Source organism: Xyrauchen texanus, chromosome 5 (assembly GCF_025860055.1).
Source record: "Xyrauchen texanus isolate HMW12.3.18 chromosome 5, RBS_HiC_50CHRs, whole genome shotgun sequence".
NCBI lineage: Eukaryota > Metazoa > Chordata > Actinopteri > Cypriniformes > Catostomidae > Xyrauchen > Xyrauchen texanus.
In genome coordinates, this window is record NC_068280.1 from 35,718,831 (window position 1) to 35,734,557 (window position 15,727).

Sequence of the window (15,727 nt, forward strand, 5' to 3'; positions counted from 1 at the left end):
CCGCGATTGAAACGTTGCCATGGTCATGTTCTCGCAATGAGAACACGAACCATTCATAAACGCTGCCTCAGTGTGATCGCAGCCCAGACACGTGAGGCACCGCCCATGACCGTCAGAAGTGGAGAGATATCTGCACAAAGGCGGAAAGGCATCTTTAAAAAGACACCTTATGTCCGGGGGAGGGACATGCAAATTCTGTTTGCCAATTCTCATTGGCCTTTTCTCAAAGGTCAGAGGCAACTGAGGCTCTCAAGAAAGACCCCTAGTGTCACTTCATCAACACAACGTCGAGTGAGTGACAGAAGGGGAACTAATGTTAACATGAAATTTTAAATGGAGCCCATATCTGATACTGGTCTGATCAGACGTATGCGTATAACACTCCCTGAGTATGCCTATATGAACCCCGGCATGTTCATAATTATAATATGAATAATGAATTAAGTTGGAATTAAAATTGTGATTACCTGTTTTTAAGTGGATTGGATGCTTAATGCCTATACTTTATATCTAACAATATGTCAGCAAGTGAAGGAGAAAGATTGTCTTAATGGATAAATGGATAAATTTGCCTTGAAATTTTATTATCATTGAAGCTCAAGAGTGTAAAATAATTTATGAATAAAACTTTAATGTATGAATTACTTTCAAGTACATTATAGGGTTATGCTTATTTCTACTATATTATTTATGTTGAATGCATGAATTATGATTCCGGAGCGAGTCATTGTGAAGGAGAAATGTGAGATGCTGAGTGATTTACTTGTATGTAACAATGAACAAGAAAGAAATATAGACATTATTTTGAATTTATTGAGCAGAAAAGTGTTTTAGAAAGTAACTTAGAAGTAAAGCAATGGGTATTGTGATTATTTGTTCAATTAAGTAATTAGTAAAGTAATCTGATTACAATGTTAGAGAAATAACTAGTAATTTGTCGTGTTTTACTATTTTAAAGTAATTTACCCAACACTGCTTGTCACTATATTGCATCATACCTGTTTATGGCACAGTATTATGAACTATATTACTTGGCAGAAGAATTGTTTATTTTGATTATTAATATTAATAAATCTAGATATTTATCATACATTCATTTGTATGATTTTACCACAGCCTCTTGTGGCTTATTGCTTTAATACAAAGTAGTATGTAAGTTTGTAAATAAAAAACAAGGTTTTTGAACATGCTAAGTAATTTCATAATTCTAAATCCAGCATTTGATGGATTAAGTACTATTCTCCATTTGTGTCTTTGCACAAAATATTCAGATCAGCTTTTAAAAGACAGCTGTGGCCTTCACTAAATACGTAAAGAAATGACGTCATCATTTAATACATGGATTTTTATCTTTTCATTTGATGACCATGATATATTGTTAAAGAAGACAATCAGGCCAGCATTCTCTTGCTCTCTATCAGTAAATACTAAAGAGACCATTTTTTTTTTAGGTGTCAAGAGCATAAATGCAGATCAAATCGTTCATGATACTGAGATAATGTTTATTGTTCTTTCTGTGCTCTTATCAGAACGCTTGTAATTGTATTTTATAGTAACAGTAGAAAGGGCTTGTTTTTGTGTAAATATCATCTGTGCCTATATGCGAACATTCGGATTAAAGAATTTTAAAGTAAAGCATGTAAAATGAAGATGAAGAGATTTCATTGCACATCATCTGAGGTGATGACCCGAACATATATTCCCCTACACACACATCTGGTGCTGGCTTCACCTGAACTAACTTTTGGCTGGTTAAACATGCCATTAGTTCAGAGCTGTTTGTCAGTGGGTTATGGAGAAGATTAATACACAGGAGAGTGACATCATCCACAGATCCTGCGGATTAGACAGAGTAAATGAGGCGACCGCTGCATACTGCGTCATTTACACTGATTATCTGCACTTATCCTCGTCTACTGTACAAGGGTCAATTTACTCCATCTTTTGTATTAACTCCAAAGCACTTTTAATGCAACATACACAACCTGGTTTCAAATGGTCTTATGCTTTTTTTTAAAAGTCAAAGTCAGGTCATATTGTCATTCTCCACATTGCTGAACAATTGAACAAAACAAAATGTAGTAATTATTAGGGCTGTCGATTTAACGAGTTAATTCGATGCGATTAATTATCTAAAAAATTATCCGTTCAAAAAATTATTGCAATTAAACATGTCCTTAGACTTTAAAAAGGAATGTTCCTTAAATCTGAGCAATTTAAGCTTGTAGTACCACCCTTATAATAGAGCTCTGACTGATTGACAAATTCAGTTGCAAAATGGGTTGCTATGAAATGTAGGCCAGTGATTGGCTTATCTTCAATAATATGGAAATATCCACAATATATTGGATTCCAAAGCCACTTTTTGTATTGTATTTTTTACTTCACTTGTGTGCCAAAATAATGTAATGCATTTCAATTATCTGTATTATTGTTTTTATAATATATATTTTAGTTATAATTTAAATAGAACTATAATTATTTAATCATTATATATTGAATTATTGTTATTTGAGGGGCTTTCACAGCAAATATTTATGTGTTAATTGAGATGAATTCAATTAATTAATCAGCATAATTAATTTGATAAAAGAATTTAATCGTTTGACAAACTTAGTAATTATTTAAAGTGTGCCTATACTTTAAAAAGGTGTTCACTCAGGACTCATTATTGTGTTGTAAAAAAAATATATATAATTATTGTTTGAAATGAATATCTTAAAAGTGCATTACTTGCTCGGCACTGAAAATAATAGCCTGATGCATGTGTACATAGACCAACAGTTTTAAAATAAATTACACAGACAAAACACAAGAACGCAGTCTGTTCTTTGAACATCGAACTTGCACTTTCAAGTCTGCTTTCCTATTAGAACAGGATAGAATATAACAGAATAGAATTTAATACACTGTTAACATTTTTAACCAGCAATTGTTACCTAAGGAGCTACCTGATCTAAACCTTACAGTTTTGTATGTTACCGCATGAAGCATGTTTATAGGTAAACATTTTTTAAATCAGTGTAAAATACAATAGAATACACTGTAGAGGGGGGCCTGGGTAGCTCAGCAAGTAAAGAACGTGCTCAACGGATTGACAGTCTGGGACACGGAGGCAACTGAGATTTGTCCTCTGCCACCCGGATTGAGGCAAGTCACTACACCACAAGGACTTAGAGCGCATTGAGAATCGGGCATTCCAAATTGGGGAGAAAATTATTTTAAAAAGAATACACTGTAGAAATTGTGTTGTTAAGGAACATAAAAATATGCTTTTTGTGGTAACATCTAAATTATCTAGTTTAATTTGGTTTAACTGGTTTAACTTTACAAAAGTATAAAGTCATTTTTATAGATTGGATTAAGTAGAAATACATCCTTGAGGGTATAACTGTTTTCAGTGCAGAATAGAATAGAATAGAATAGAATAGAATAGAATAGAATAGAATATTTATTGTTTCATAGCCAGGACCAGCATTATTTTTTCTGCAATTTTTACAAATGTTTTTCAAAATGGTATCACTTTGGTGCTAGCTTAAAGCTCACGTTTTGTGAAGTTCAAAGCTGTAACCTTTCAGTTCCCCATCCTCAAGTCACGTTGCCCCTAATGGTGAAAAAGTTAAACAATTATTGTGTTTCTCCCAGTCAAGAGTTAATTAGGTGTAATTAACATCTGCCACCTTGTACTAACCATCAATCTCTCTCTCTCTCTCTTTCTCTTTTCAGGTCCTCCTTGGTTCACACGGACACCCACAGATCAAACAGGTGTGCAGGGGGGTGTGGCCTCCTTCGTATGCCAGGCCACAGGAGATCCACAACCCAAAATCACATGGAGTAGAAAAGGCAAAAAAGTAATCAACCAAAGATTTGAGGTATACACACGCCAGACTGCACACAAACTGTACAGACAGCTAACTAACACATTCCCTGCAAGGTTGTAACACTACTAAAGTGAGATTCTCACTATACACTCCCTGAAACTTCACACATTTGTCACAGCTAAATAGATTCCATACATATAGTTAAACACACAAGATTTTCATAGACTCACTGACACATTTCTCTCTCTCTATGTCTGTAGGTAATAGAGTTTGAGGATGGCTCAGGGTCTGTATTGCGGGTGCAGCCACTGCGGACCCCCCGAGATGAGGCAATGTATGAATGTGTGGCATCTAATGAAGCAGGAGAGATCAGCGCATCCACACGCCTCACGGTTCTTCGTGGTGGGTACAGGTCCAGCTGAGAGCATCTCCAAAACTTTACTTGATTTGTGATACATTTCTCTAATTCATTAAATTAAAATGTTTTGTATAGCACTTTTTAAAGATAATTCCAAAGCAGAGTTATTGGAATTAGTGGAAATCTTTTTTAGAGATGTACCAATATAGAATGTCAGGCTGATTCCGGACAGTTTCCACAAAGATTATACTAAAATAAGCCTCCTATATTGACTAATGCCAATGATTTTGACTGACACCAATATGGTCACTGATATATTATTGTGAATCCCTAGTTATTTTGTAGTTCGTTAAACATGCCTATTTAAACGTCCCTAGGTATGGTCTCTATTACTATTATAAACTGTCTACAGACATTGGCACAAAAATGAATAAAGTGGCGAAGTGTTTTATGCAGTGGTGTGGAATACAGTATGCATAAATTAGAGGATGCTTGTTTGTATTTGTGTATTTCAGAGGACCAGCTCCCTGCTGGTTTCCCATCTATAGATATGGGTCCTCAGCTGAAGGTGGTGGAGCGTTCTCTCACTGCTACCATGCTGTGTGCAGCCAGCGGAACACCTGACCCAGAGATCACCTGGTTTAAAGATTTTCTCCCCATAGATACACACACTCACGGACGGATCAAACAATTACGCTCAGGTGTGTGTGTGCACTGAGAGATTTACACAATCTCAGTGCTCTTATTTTTGTAATTCGTGTAAAAACATCCTGTAATATCCTCACACACACACAGGTTTACTTCGCTGTCTAAATGGGAACATACCATCTTTTGTTTTATATGAAAAGAGTGGTCCAGGTTCAATACAAGTTAAGCTCAATCAACAGCATTTGTGGCATAATGTTGATTACCACAAGAAACAATTTAGACTCCTCCCTCGTTTATATATACAAATAAAAAAAGCAAAGATTATGGTTACAGCAATGCAATTTCAATGGAAGTGAATGGAGCCAGAGCATAAACATTAACATTAGGGCTGGGTATTGATACAGATGTCCCGATTCGATTTGATTCTGAGTTACAAGCTCTCGATTCCGATTTCGATTCAATATCGATTCATATGGGTATATTTCCGTTATTATGTCCCTTTTGCTTACAGATGAAAGAAATTCTATCCCAGCTAATGCTGTTAATTATACAGGGGACCTTCTAACTAGGTACATTATGAAAATATGAATTTTACTAATTGTATTTTATTTGTTTTTCACCATTGTGGTCACATCTTAACTTTTAAAAACGAGCAAGTCCATGTACAGTATCCACTCAATAAATATGACTTTTTTTTTTACACGTTTATTGTTCAATAACATAATTTGTTCTATTTAAAGGTATTTACATTGATTCGTTGAACACGTGTTAAAAAGCAGTAATGTCTCTTTAAGAAAGACATCATTTCTGTAGCCAGCATCTGTAAATGAGCACATGTTAACGAGAGATATTTGAACAGCTTTTTCTGTCTTACACAGGATTAGAATTTAATGTTTCTTTTTTGTTGTTTATGATCAACAACTGACTAACTAACTATTCTGTATAGAATAGAAAGGGTATTAATTGAGACATTATTCAGTGACTAATGGTCTCGTGGATTTCATCTTTGGACCCACATACAACTTTTACTTTCAAGACGCAGTGAAGGGTCTCACTGCTGAGTCCTCCATTACTACTAAACAATCACTGGTAAGTGAAACCTAAACATTTGCCAGCCAGTTGCCATTGTATATTTTAGTCGTATATTGTGAAATTTAGTTGCGAATGCGAGCGATTCCCTCTCATTGTATTGGAGGCATGCTCAAAGAGTAAAATATCGATCTTGAGATTTAAGTATCAACATCGAGATTGTTCAAATGAAGATGGCTATGCATTGGAAAATCAATATTTTTACCCATCCCAAATTAAACATTTTATGTCTCAAAAGTGTAGCCACAAGATGTAAATATTACACGTTATCATGATTTTAATGTTATAAACTCTCTTACTAACCTTATTTGAGTAAATATATATACAATATTACAACTGCGTTTTAACACTTGAATGCTGGTATTGGTTATAACTTTACACAGATATGGTTAGTAAGCGATTTCATCACACTAAAGTATGATAACATATAATGTTTATGTTTTGTGGCTTTACTTTTGAAACTATGTTTTAGACTTTATAGACTGGCCCCATTCATGTCCATTGTAAGAGCCTTATTGTAAACACAATTTATCCTTTTTTCAAAATAAAGGAGCAGTTAGTCTAAAATATTTTTTGTGGAAATCAACTGATGATTGAGCTTAATTTTTATTAATCCCAGAACATTCCTTTATGTCAGTGGTTCTCAAACCTGTCCTGGAGGCCCCTCAACAGTACACATTTTGGATGCCTCCTCAATCAAGCACACCTGATTCAACTAATCAGCTCAGTAGTGGAGACTCCGAGACTTAAATTGGGTGTGTCAGAAAAGGGTGACATACAAAATGTGCAGTGCTGGGGGGCCTCCAGGACCGGTTTGAGAATCACTGCTTTAAGATAATTATAATTATTATAAATGAACCTTAAAGCTTACCCTAAAAGTATATATTTTGCATTTAAAAAACAGTTTTTGCTTTATTTAATAAATTTTTCAATTGAGGATATCACTAAATGTTTCAAAGGGAGGTTTTGTCAGATTTCGCACACTTTTGGGGACAATTCTATCACCAAACTACAGCTTAGTACACACACACACACACACACACACACACACACTGTTTTCTGTGTGAGAATCTTAAGTGATAAATGTGCTGTTTCTCTTTCTTTGTTTGAATCTACAGAGTCCTTTGGTAAGTGTGTTATTCTAAGGCACAACACACACACACACTTTTTCAAGCACCAAACAGACAAACATATCGATATTATTAGTAAAGAGCATGATATATACTGTAGATATTGTATTGCCCCTAACAATAAAATCACCCACTCTCATACAGAATTTACTGTGTAAACACAGCAGCAGTCACGTAGATCCTCCTTTACCTGAGCGCTGCCCCTCTAACGTGTGGTACTGAGCCTCTCGCTTCCACTCTCACTTACGTTTTTTTGGCTCCCTCCTTCACTGGCTCAGTGTTTCACTTGTCCAAATGCTCACTGCCCTCGGCATTGGATTTCCTGCATCACTACCCCCTCCGTACTCTCTCTCTCTCTCTCTCCTACTCTCTCTCTCGCTCTCTCTCTCTTTATTACTCTCTCTTACTCTCTCTTTGTTGCCTAGATAGGTTTGAATGTCCTAATGCTGAATGTTACAGTGGCTTTTCACCCAAATCCGTGGCCTCTTTGGCTTTCCTCTCTCTCTCTGGGTATGAGTCTGCTTGTTTTAAGTCTCTGTGTCTTGTTCGATGCTAAACTGGATTTAATTTTCCAGGGATTTAATTTTAAATGGAAATGAGTTCTGTAGAGGACTGTTTTTATGATCGGACAAATGATCGACTTTCTTAGAAAACAGTGTTTTCATCTCTTATGAACCTAACTTACACTTTGCACTTAAGACATGGAGAGTCTCCCTCCTCCCTTCTTTCTCTATCTTGTTGTTTCTTTTTTCTAATCTCTATTTTTCTTCCTCTATATCTCTGGCTACGTTCACACAGTAGCTGAATACAGTTGTTAGACAGCGCTAAATACGTTTACTTTCTAACGCAGTTTGGTTACGAACCAGAGTGACAACCACATTATTAAACCAACTGCCTGACATTTTTCAGGACTCACGTGCGAATTTTGAGTGTGAGTTCAGTTTGCATGTGCTGTGTGAACGGAACCGCAGTGGACAACTAGGTGTTTGTCATGTCATACAATGTGATATCGACTCTCTTTTGCACACACACTGCTTGTCTCATGTGTATATTGCGTTTTTTTCATGTGGGCTTCTGATAACTCAGAGAGCTGTGTTTCATCCGAAAATGTTCTAATTAAGTCATTGCCTTTCCACCAAAGCTGCTCTTCCAAGATTTGTGGTTAGGGTGTAAAAAAAAAAATTCTAAGCCGCTGTCGTTTAATTAAGATTTAACAGATTAACTCACGCCTCCATTGGATTTTCAATTATGAAAAGACTTTCCAGTGTTGGATTATAACTATCTTTGATATTTACTTCAGTCACTGTTACTATGGTTACAGCCGGTATTCACGGCTATCGTGCAAATTGAAAAGGGGACTGGTTACTCATTCATACAGACAGTATTTAAGTTGCTGCTGTAAGTTGTTGTGCAAACATGACAAATGGAGAGTCACACCTGTTAGTAAATGTGGATTTTAGTCCCAAACACTGACTGTGTGAACGTAGGCTCTGTTAATTTTCTCTATTTCTGAATCTCTCTTTTTGTCATTTTGTCTTTTTCTCATTCTCCTTCGCTGCACTAACTCGTCTTTTCTTTAATCTCCCATCTGCTTTCATTCTCACACATCCAGGGGGTACACCTATCCGAGGTAAGAGACTAAAGCTACCCAACGCATCTATCCTCACCTTATAACTCTCTCTTTCGATCTCCCCTCATTTCTTCTCTCTTTGCATCTCTCTCTCTCCATCATTGTTTGACTAACCATGTCATTTTCAGAGAAAATGTGTTTATCATGCTTGATGTTTGGTTTCTATTGTCATGACAAAACCACCTTCCTTTTATTTTTGTGATTTGATAAAAATCAATGGTGATCTCTACTTTTGGAACAAAAAGGAAAGAGGATTTACTAATGAAACCAGGAATGTTACCACCATAGATATTAGGGGTCAGATTAATATTCAGATTAGTTGCAGTTTTTTTTAAGACATATTTGTAAAGACATAGATGAAATCATCGGACGGCACAGTTTTTTTTCCTGTTTTCTAATGAAACAATAAGTTAGTGCAGGACATATAGAAGGATTTATTGCTTTGTTTATTTAAATAGCCAATGTGCCCGCCCACTTTTTAGCCATCATGGTTCTGGAAGTAATTTTCCCATTTATTTTTTCCATAGGGATTTCATACAATCTTTCATAAAAAAGTTTGATGACATGAACTAAATCAACCAGCCCCGAGTTAAATCATAATGTCTCAAACTTTGATTTACAGCAAAAAATTTCTTTTGAAAATTAGAGAAAAAGATAAGTGCTCAAGATTTAACATTTTAATGAGGAAATTAGCTACAGTTCCTTTAAGCATTGAAAATGATGTAATCGAATTAAAAGCGATAGTACAATCGCTAAACCTATTAATTTAAAGTTGTCGATTATAATTACTGTATATAAATAATATATTTCCCCCTTCTGTCACTCCCTCGACGTTGTGTCGAATAAAGTGACACAAGGGGTCTTTCTTGGGAGCCTCGCGTACCTCTGAACTTGAGAAAAGGCCAATGAGAAATTGGCAGACAGAATTTACATGTCCCGCCCCCGGACATACGGGTATAAATGGAAGCAGGCATGTGTCTGTCAGTCAGATTTTTTCCTTCGGAGACGAGCGGTTGTGCATCAGCAAGCTGAGACTCACTAATGTTCCACTCACCTCTATGGCAGAGCACTGCTGTTGGATCTATGGCGCATTTCCAGCGGCATTCTCTCTCTCTGCATGCTGTGCAGTCCAAGCCCCTGGGCGTTTCGACAGTGCTTCTGTCTAAAAGAGTGTTCTCCCTCCTAAAAGAGTTAATTTCACTCACAAAAGAGCAATACACAGCAGGCGTTGAATGTCCTTTTCAGGACACGTCTTTTTAAAGATGTCTTTCCGCCTCAGTGTAGATCCTGAATGTCCTGGTTTGAGTGCCTCGATTCTCAGATTGGTGGAATGTTTCCCACCAGGATACTGGGTACTGTAGTTCTTTACTGGAAATTCCCCTATTAAATACGATTTTTTTATAAATACTTTGAAGTAATACAGACTGATGGCTTCAACCGAAGCATATGCCATCGATTAATAACCTCGGAGATCATGGTAGGTCTGTCTTTAAAGGCTTTTAAGTTATCGATCAAATATATTCACCTATGGAGAAAATTTATACGATTTTTACTTTTAGAAACAAGACTGCTGCGCTCTACAACCCTTGGTTTACATCACAGCTATTAACCATGGTTTGCTACTCGTTATTGCAACTAAACAATACACTTCCACTAAAATGCAATCTGTCCATTTTAGAAGTTGGTAAACTTCAATTTCACGAGATCTTTACACTTTATTACACTATATTTGGTAAAAGTTGCATGAAACTGATTTAGGTAAATTAAAAATAGCATAAATATCATTCATTTAGTAGTAGTGGAGCAGACATGGTATCAGATATGACTGATTTTGATTTTGATTTTATTCTAAATGATAAAGATAAGAGATCAAATCAATGATTTTCAGAGCAATGTAGACAAATTCTTACTCTTATTTTTTTTTTGTCTGTTATTTCAGTGATACTTTTTTCAAACAATTGCTGTCTTTTGTTGTTTTCCTATTTTTATTTTTATTTGTATTTTTATTATTGATTATTCCCTCTATGGATCATTTCACCTCTTTCTCCCTCTAATGAATAATTATTAAATTCTTCAGCATGAAATTCCCTACTGGATGTTAAAATTGGCTATATTTTTTTTTATATCTGATCAACAGGCAGTGTGGCTATTTAATGTTAAAATCACATTGTAGGAATAGGTTGACTGCTTCTTTTTTATCTTTGGCAAGGACAAATGCTTCAATTGCTTGCTTGTTTTGTTTTCTGACAGTAAGGCAAGACTGTTTATTCTGTTTTTCTGTCTGGTAAATTATCCTCTCAGAAATGTTTCTTGACTCAGAATTTTTATTATTATTATTACTCAGATCATTGATATGCTTTTTAACTCTCTTCAGTATAATTCTGTATTGATATTTAAATATAAGCCAGCTTTTGTATAGGCATAGTTAAAGTAATTATTTAGGTTCAATACAAGTTAAGATGTAAATTTCCACCCCAGAAAATAATTTTGACTTGTCATTCAGTTTGTAAAAGCAACAAAAATCCTGCTAATGCACTTACACAATAGTCTATGGGGCAAGGCAAGCACCAGGTTAATGTTAAAATACAGACTTAAACATGATATGTGTTAGCATGACACTATTGTGATAGAATCACTTACTAACCTTGTCCTTGTAAAATAAAAAATCATTCAACTTTGTGGCTTGTCATGACCATTTAATTGTCCATGACCACGGTCACACAATATGCACAAGGATACCAGAAATAGACACAACATACAGCTATCCAAAAAGTACAGTTTTCAAAGAACAAACTACAGCAATTTATATCAAAAACATAATATAGTTTGTACAGCATAAATATATAACTATAATCACTACTATAAGGAAAATTTAGACCATTTTAAAGCTCAAATTACACAAATGTTTGTATGGAAGAATTAATATATGACATTTTCTTAAATGAAGAAAGTTTCTGCTTTTAAATCAGAATGCCTTGACCCACAGATTTACATTGTAAATGCATACATACAGTTTTGTTTGTTTTTACAAAATTAGGGATGAAACCATTTCCCAGAACCCATATCCCAGAACATTCCTTTAACACAACTGAAAAAACAGATGAAACTCTGTTGACAAAGCTTTTGAGTAGTATGTGTGCATTTGTTGTTTGTAAATGACCTGTATATGTGCGTGTGTATCCAGGTGCGCTTCAGATTGATCAGAGTAAAGAAACTGATCAGGGTAAATACGAGTGTGTCGCGACCAACAGTGAAGGAACGCGCTACTCAACACCAGCTAACCTTTATGTCAGAGGTACAGCTTTTGAGCATCTCTCACTGATTTGGGTGCTGTACAATTAGAAATCAAGAGCTGTTAGAAGTGTACTAACTCATTCTTATGAATAGATACATTTCAAAGTCAATGGGTCTCATTCACAAATATTTACATACAAGTATGGATGAAGAAAAAGGTTCTTAAGCAAAATTTTCAATATATGCATATGTACATAAATTTGTTCTTTCTTTGATCTAAAGTTGATTATTTCTGATTATTCTAAATGAGGGAGCGTATGTCTGCAGTTAGTAATTATGCAGAACCTAGTTCATATTGAGAAGTTTTGCATATTACTTTTGTTACTCTGAAATAAGTAAGACTTATTGCAGTATTACAAATGATAATACTGTACATACGGTATAAAAGAATGGGCTTAAAGGGGTCATGAAGTGATTAAAATAATTGTATTATCTTCCCTGAGGTCCAAGAACAGTCACAATTTAGTAATATATGATCATTTCCACTCTGTTTTGGCCCTCTGTCTGAAACGCTCAGTTTTGGCTAAGTGCCTCCTTAAACCTTTGGGGTCAACGGACGCGCCGGCGCATCCTGCTGTATATTTCCGTCATTACAGCGGAAACAATTTAAAATACTCCGTCATTTTTGGGTATACAGATAAGTGTAAGACATCATTAGAGACTATAAAGGGTCTACTTTTATTTGTGTACACTCACAATAACAACAAAATCTTGTTCTTTTGTAAAATAAAGAAAATAAAAAGGGTGAGCTTTCAGCAGTCTCTGTGTTCACGCGCATATTTCTGAAACACATCAAACAAATTAACTGAAACTCCGCAAATACTTATCACACAAACATGAAACATATGTCTAAAGAAAGCTTAAAATGTCTACTTTTAAATAAAACAATTCAAATGTAAAACAAATATTCTCATGCAATGTAATCTGTATGAAAATAAGCGATGTACATTTTCTTCTGGCGCAACTCATCTCTAATGTGATCCCACCCACCAGCAGAGTGCGCCATTCATACGCTAATGTACTGAGACGATCAAGGCAAATGTACATGCCCTTGACTGAGGTTTAATGTAAACACAACACAGCTCAACTTTTCTGCGTGTTTGTAACAATACACATTCGAGGAATCTCCTGGATATTAAGGAAGAGTTCACATTTTCCTCAGAAGAGAAGCAGGACTCCGATGAACGTTTGTATTTTGAAGAGAGACTTGATCCAGCAGAGGATACAATTTCGGACGAGTAAGTCATTTTAGTTTTCATTAGTTGACATGCTATTTTATATAAACATGTACATATTTTACTAGTGGGACTGTTTCCAGACTTGCCAGACGGGATTCAGAGTATTGACATTTGAAATATGACTCCTAATAAGCAAGTTTTAGTTACATTTAAATGCTGTTTTGGCTAAAGCAGGCATTTAAATTGTATGCTTTATAATATTAATATGGTATGTAATATGATATGATATAAAAATAATATGAATGTTTAGATTATATTTTATCTAGTATTTATGCTGCCTCATTATCATCAACAAAGCTTGTGCTTGCAAATATGTGTTCAGGTTAAATTAGTAAAATGCACTTTAAATATGCCCATATTAGAAAATCAGCATATTTATAATGATTTCTGAAGGATCATGTGACACTGAAGACTGCAGTAATGATGTTGAAAATTCAGCTTTGATCACAAATTGCATTTTACAATATATTTAAATAGAAAATGTTTCTTTTAAATTGTAAAAAGAATTCAGAATATCAATGTTGTTTCTGTATTTTGGATCAAATAAATGCAGCCTTGGTGAGCAGAAGAGACTTCTTTTAATGGTAGTGTAGGTCTAAAATTAAGTAAAGTCTTTATGTAAATAAAATGTACAGTCAGATTTCTTCTTTTAACTTAAAACTTGATTTTGATCATTAAGTCTCTTCACATTCATTCTCTATTCCTCATTGATAGGCCCAGGGGAGGGTCTTTGTCTTCTCAGGTGTAAATCACCTCCATATTCATAATCGTTCACGCCTCCTCGCATATTACCTTTCAACACTAAAATTGTCTTACAAAAGTTAAATTACTATATTGTTTTGTATGAATGAGTGATCAGGGTGGTTTTCAAATCATTTTGTAGCAAAAACTCTAGGCTACAAGATCCAGTTCTCAAAAGGCTTGTGGACAAATGTTTAGTTTGTGTTATATGGCCTTATTTCAGTGACTTAAAATGTTTGTTTTTTTCAAAAACCATGCATAAACATTATTTTCTCAAAAATACAAACCTGTACACACGTGTTGCTCACATTTTTATTGTAGCCCAGTTTGTGCTGAATATAGTGTTATCAGACTTCAGCCATTAATATGTTTTTAAGCAACTGAAAAAAGCATAAAAGTCAAGGCATGTCAAAACTTCTCCAGGGCCCAAAATACCCTCAGACCCCAGAGGGTTAAAACTTTAACATTATGCCCACTGTTATGATTGGCTTACATCATGCAGCCCCTCAAATTCAGCAAACTCAATCAGAAGAGAATGAACCTCAACATTACCAAACAAAATTGCAGGGTTTACACATAAAACACATTGGATCTGATTGTATTAAACTAGGCCAAGGATGTGATGACGCATATTGTGGGACTTGTAAATACAAATGTGCAATGTTTTTTGACATCACAAACAGACAGATTTCAAAACGAGAGGTTTCAGCTGGGTGGCAACTATAAATGCTCTTTTTAGACTGGGGAGGAAGTTTTGTGTTCTGAAATTTACAGTAAGTTTTTATAGAACAGTCAACTCCTATATGTCTAATTATCAAAGAAAATGTGATTCTCCATTTCATGACCCCTTTAAATTTCATGCTTCTAAGGAAACTATGAGTTTGTGATTTTGGTGTAGGAGCTGGTTCAAAATGGTATCCTACATTTATAAAAAATAAAAGCCCAAGTTAGAACTTCAGCAAAAACAATGTTCGCAAAGATTTTACGCACATTTGTGAATATAATGAATGAGACCCAATCTCTGTAATCTCTTCTGTCTGATCTGTCTGAATATTTTAAGATGTTTCCCCTCTTAGATCATCTCCCTCTTAGTTTTTGTCATTGTTTGTTAATTTCTCCCCATTGGCTCATTTTTCACTGCCGGACTCGTCTGTAGAGCTGAGAGATGGTAAGTGCTCTTCCTCAAAATATAAAATGCTCTGTGTTTCTTACTCTAATCTTAATCTCAGTCCCTCACATCTACATAATCCTTCCCCTCCACCAGGATTGCCTCCCTCAGACAGTCTAACTCACTCTCCAGATCCTACTACTGCATATGTCATCTGACACTAATCCTCCATATTTCACCTGATCCTACTTAACGGCATTCCATAGCATCATGCTAATAGCAGGTTATACCATAGCAGTGATATGTACTCATTTGAACTGTGTGCTTATTTAAACAGTTAATGGCCCAAATTTATTCAAACATTCCTCATACTGGGATACTTGCTGTTACTGCACAGTTACACCATACTTTTCCAAAATTTCCCTAGGGCTGACGGGTATGATGGTATATATTATGCAACATTAGAAATGTGTCAATATTCAGTATATCTGCAGCACAATTTAAAAAATCTGACATCAAGCAGAAATTATAGCCTACTCTGATTTAGTTTTAGTGTAGATATGTTTGTTTTTATTCCAACATTCAAGTTTTTGCACACAGTTTTTCTGAATACATTTTAATGGTATAAAATTAAGTAAAATCTACTTAACTTTAAGACATAACTTAAAAA

The 15,727-nt window shown here is 35.1% G+C and overlaps 1 protein-coding gene across 2 annotated transcripts in view; it reads left to right on the forward strand.

Moving 5' to 3' along the window:
• LOC127643761 (receptor-type tyrosine-protein phosphatase S-like) overlaps positions 1–15,727 on the forward strand; it is a 56,887-nt gene that overhangs the window by 3,264 nt on the left and 37,896 nt on the right. Inside the window, exons 2-8 of one of the 2 annotated variants that reach the window (XM_052126624.1) lie at positions 3,727–3,872; positions 4,082–4,223; positions 4,695–4,880; positions 7,035–7,043; positions 8,659–8,676; positions 11,861–11,971; positions 15,106–15,117. In XM_052126624.1, the coding sequence (XP_051982584.1) occupies positions 3,727–3,872; positions 4,082–4,223; positions 4,695–4,880; positions 7,035–7,043; positions 8,659–8,676; positions 11,861–11,971; positions 15,106–15,117 (624 nt within the window). The remainder of the gene's footprint in view (positions 1–3,726; positions 3,873–4,081; positions 4,224–4,694; positions 4,881–7,034; positions 7,044–8,658; positions 8,677–11,860; positions 11,972–15,105; positions 15,118–15,727) is intronic. The other variant, XM_052126623.1, reaches the window with a different exon arrangement.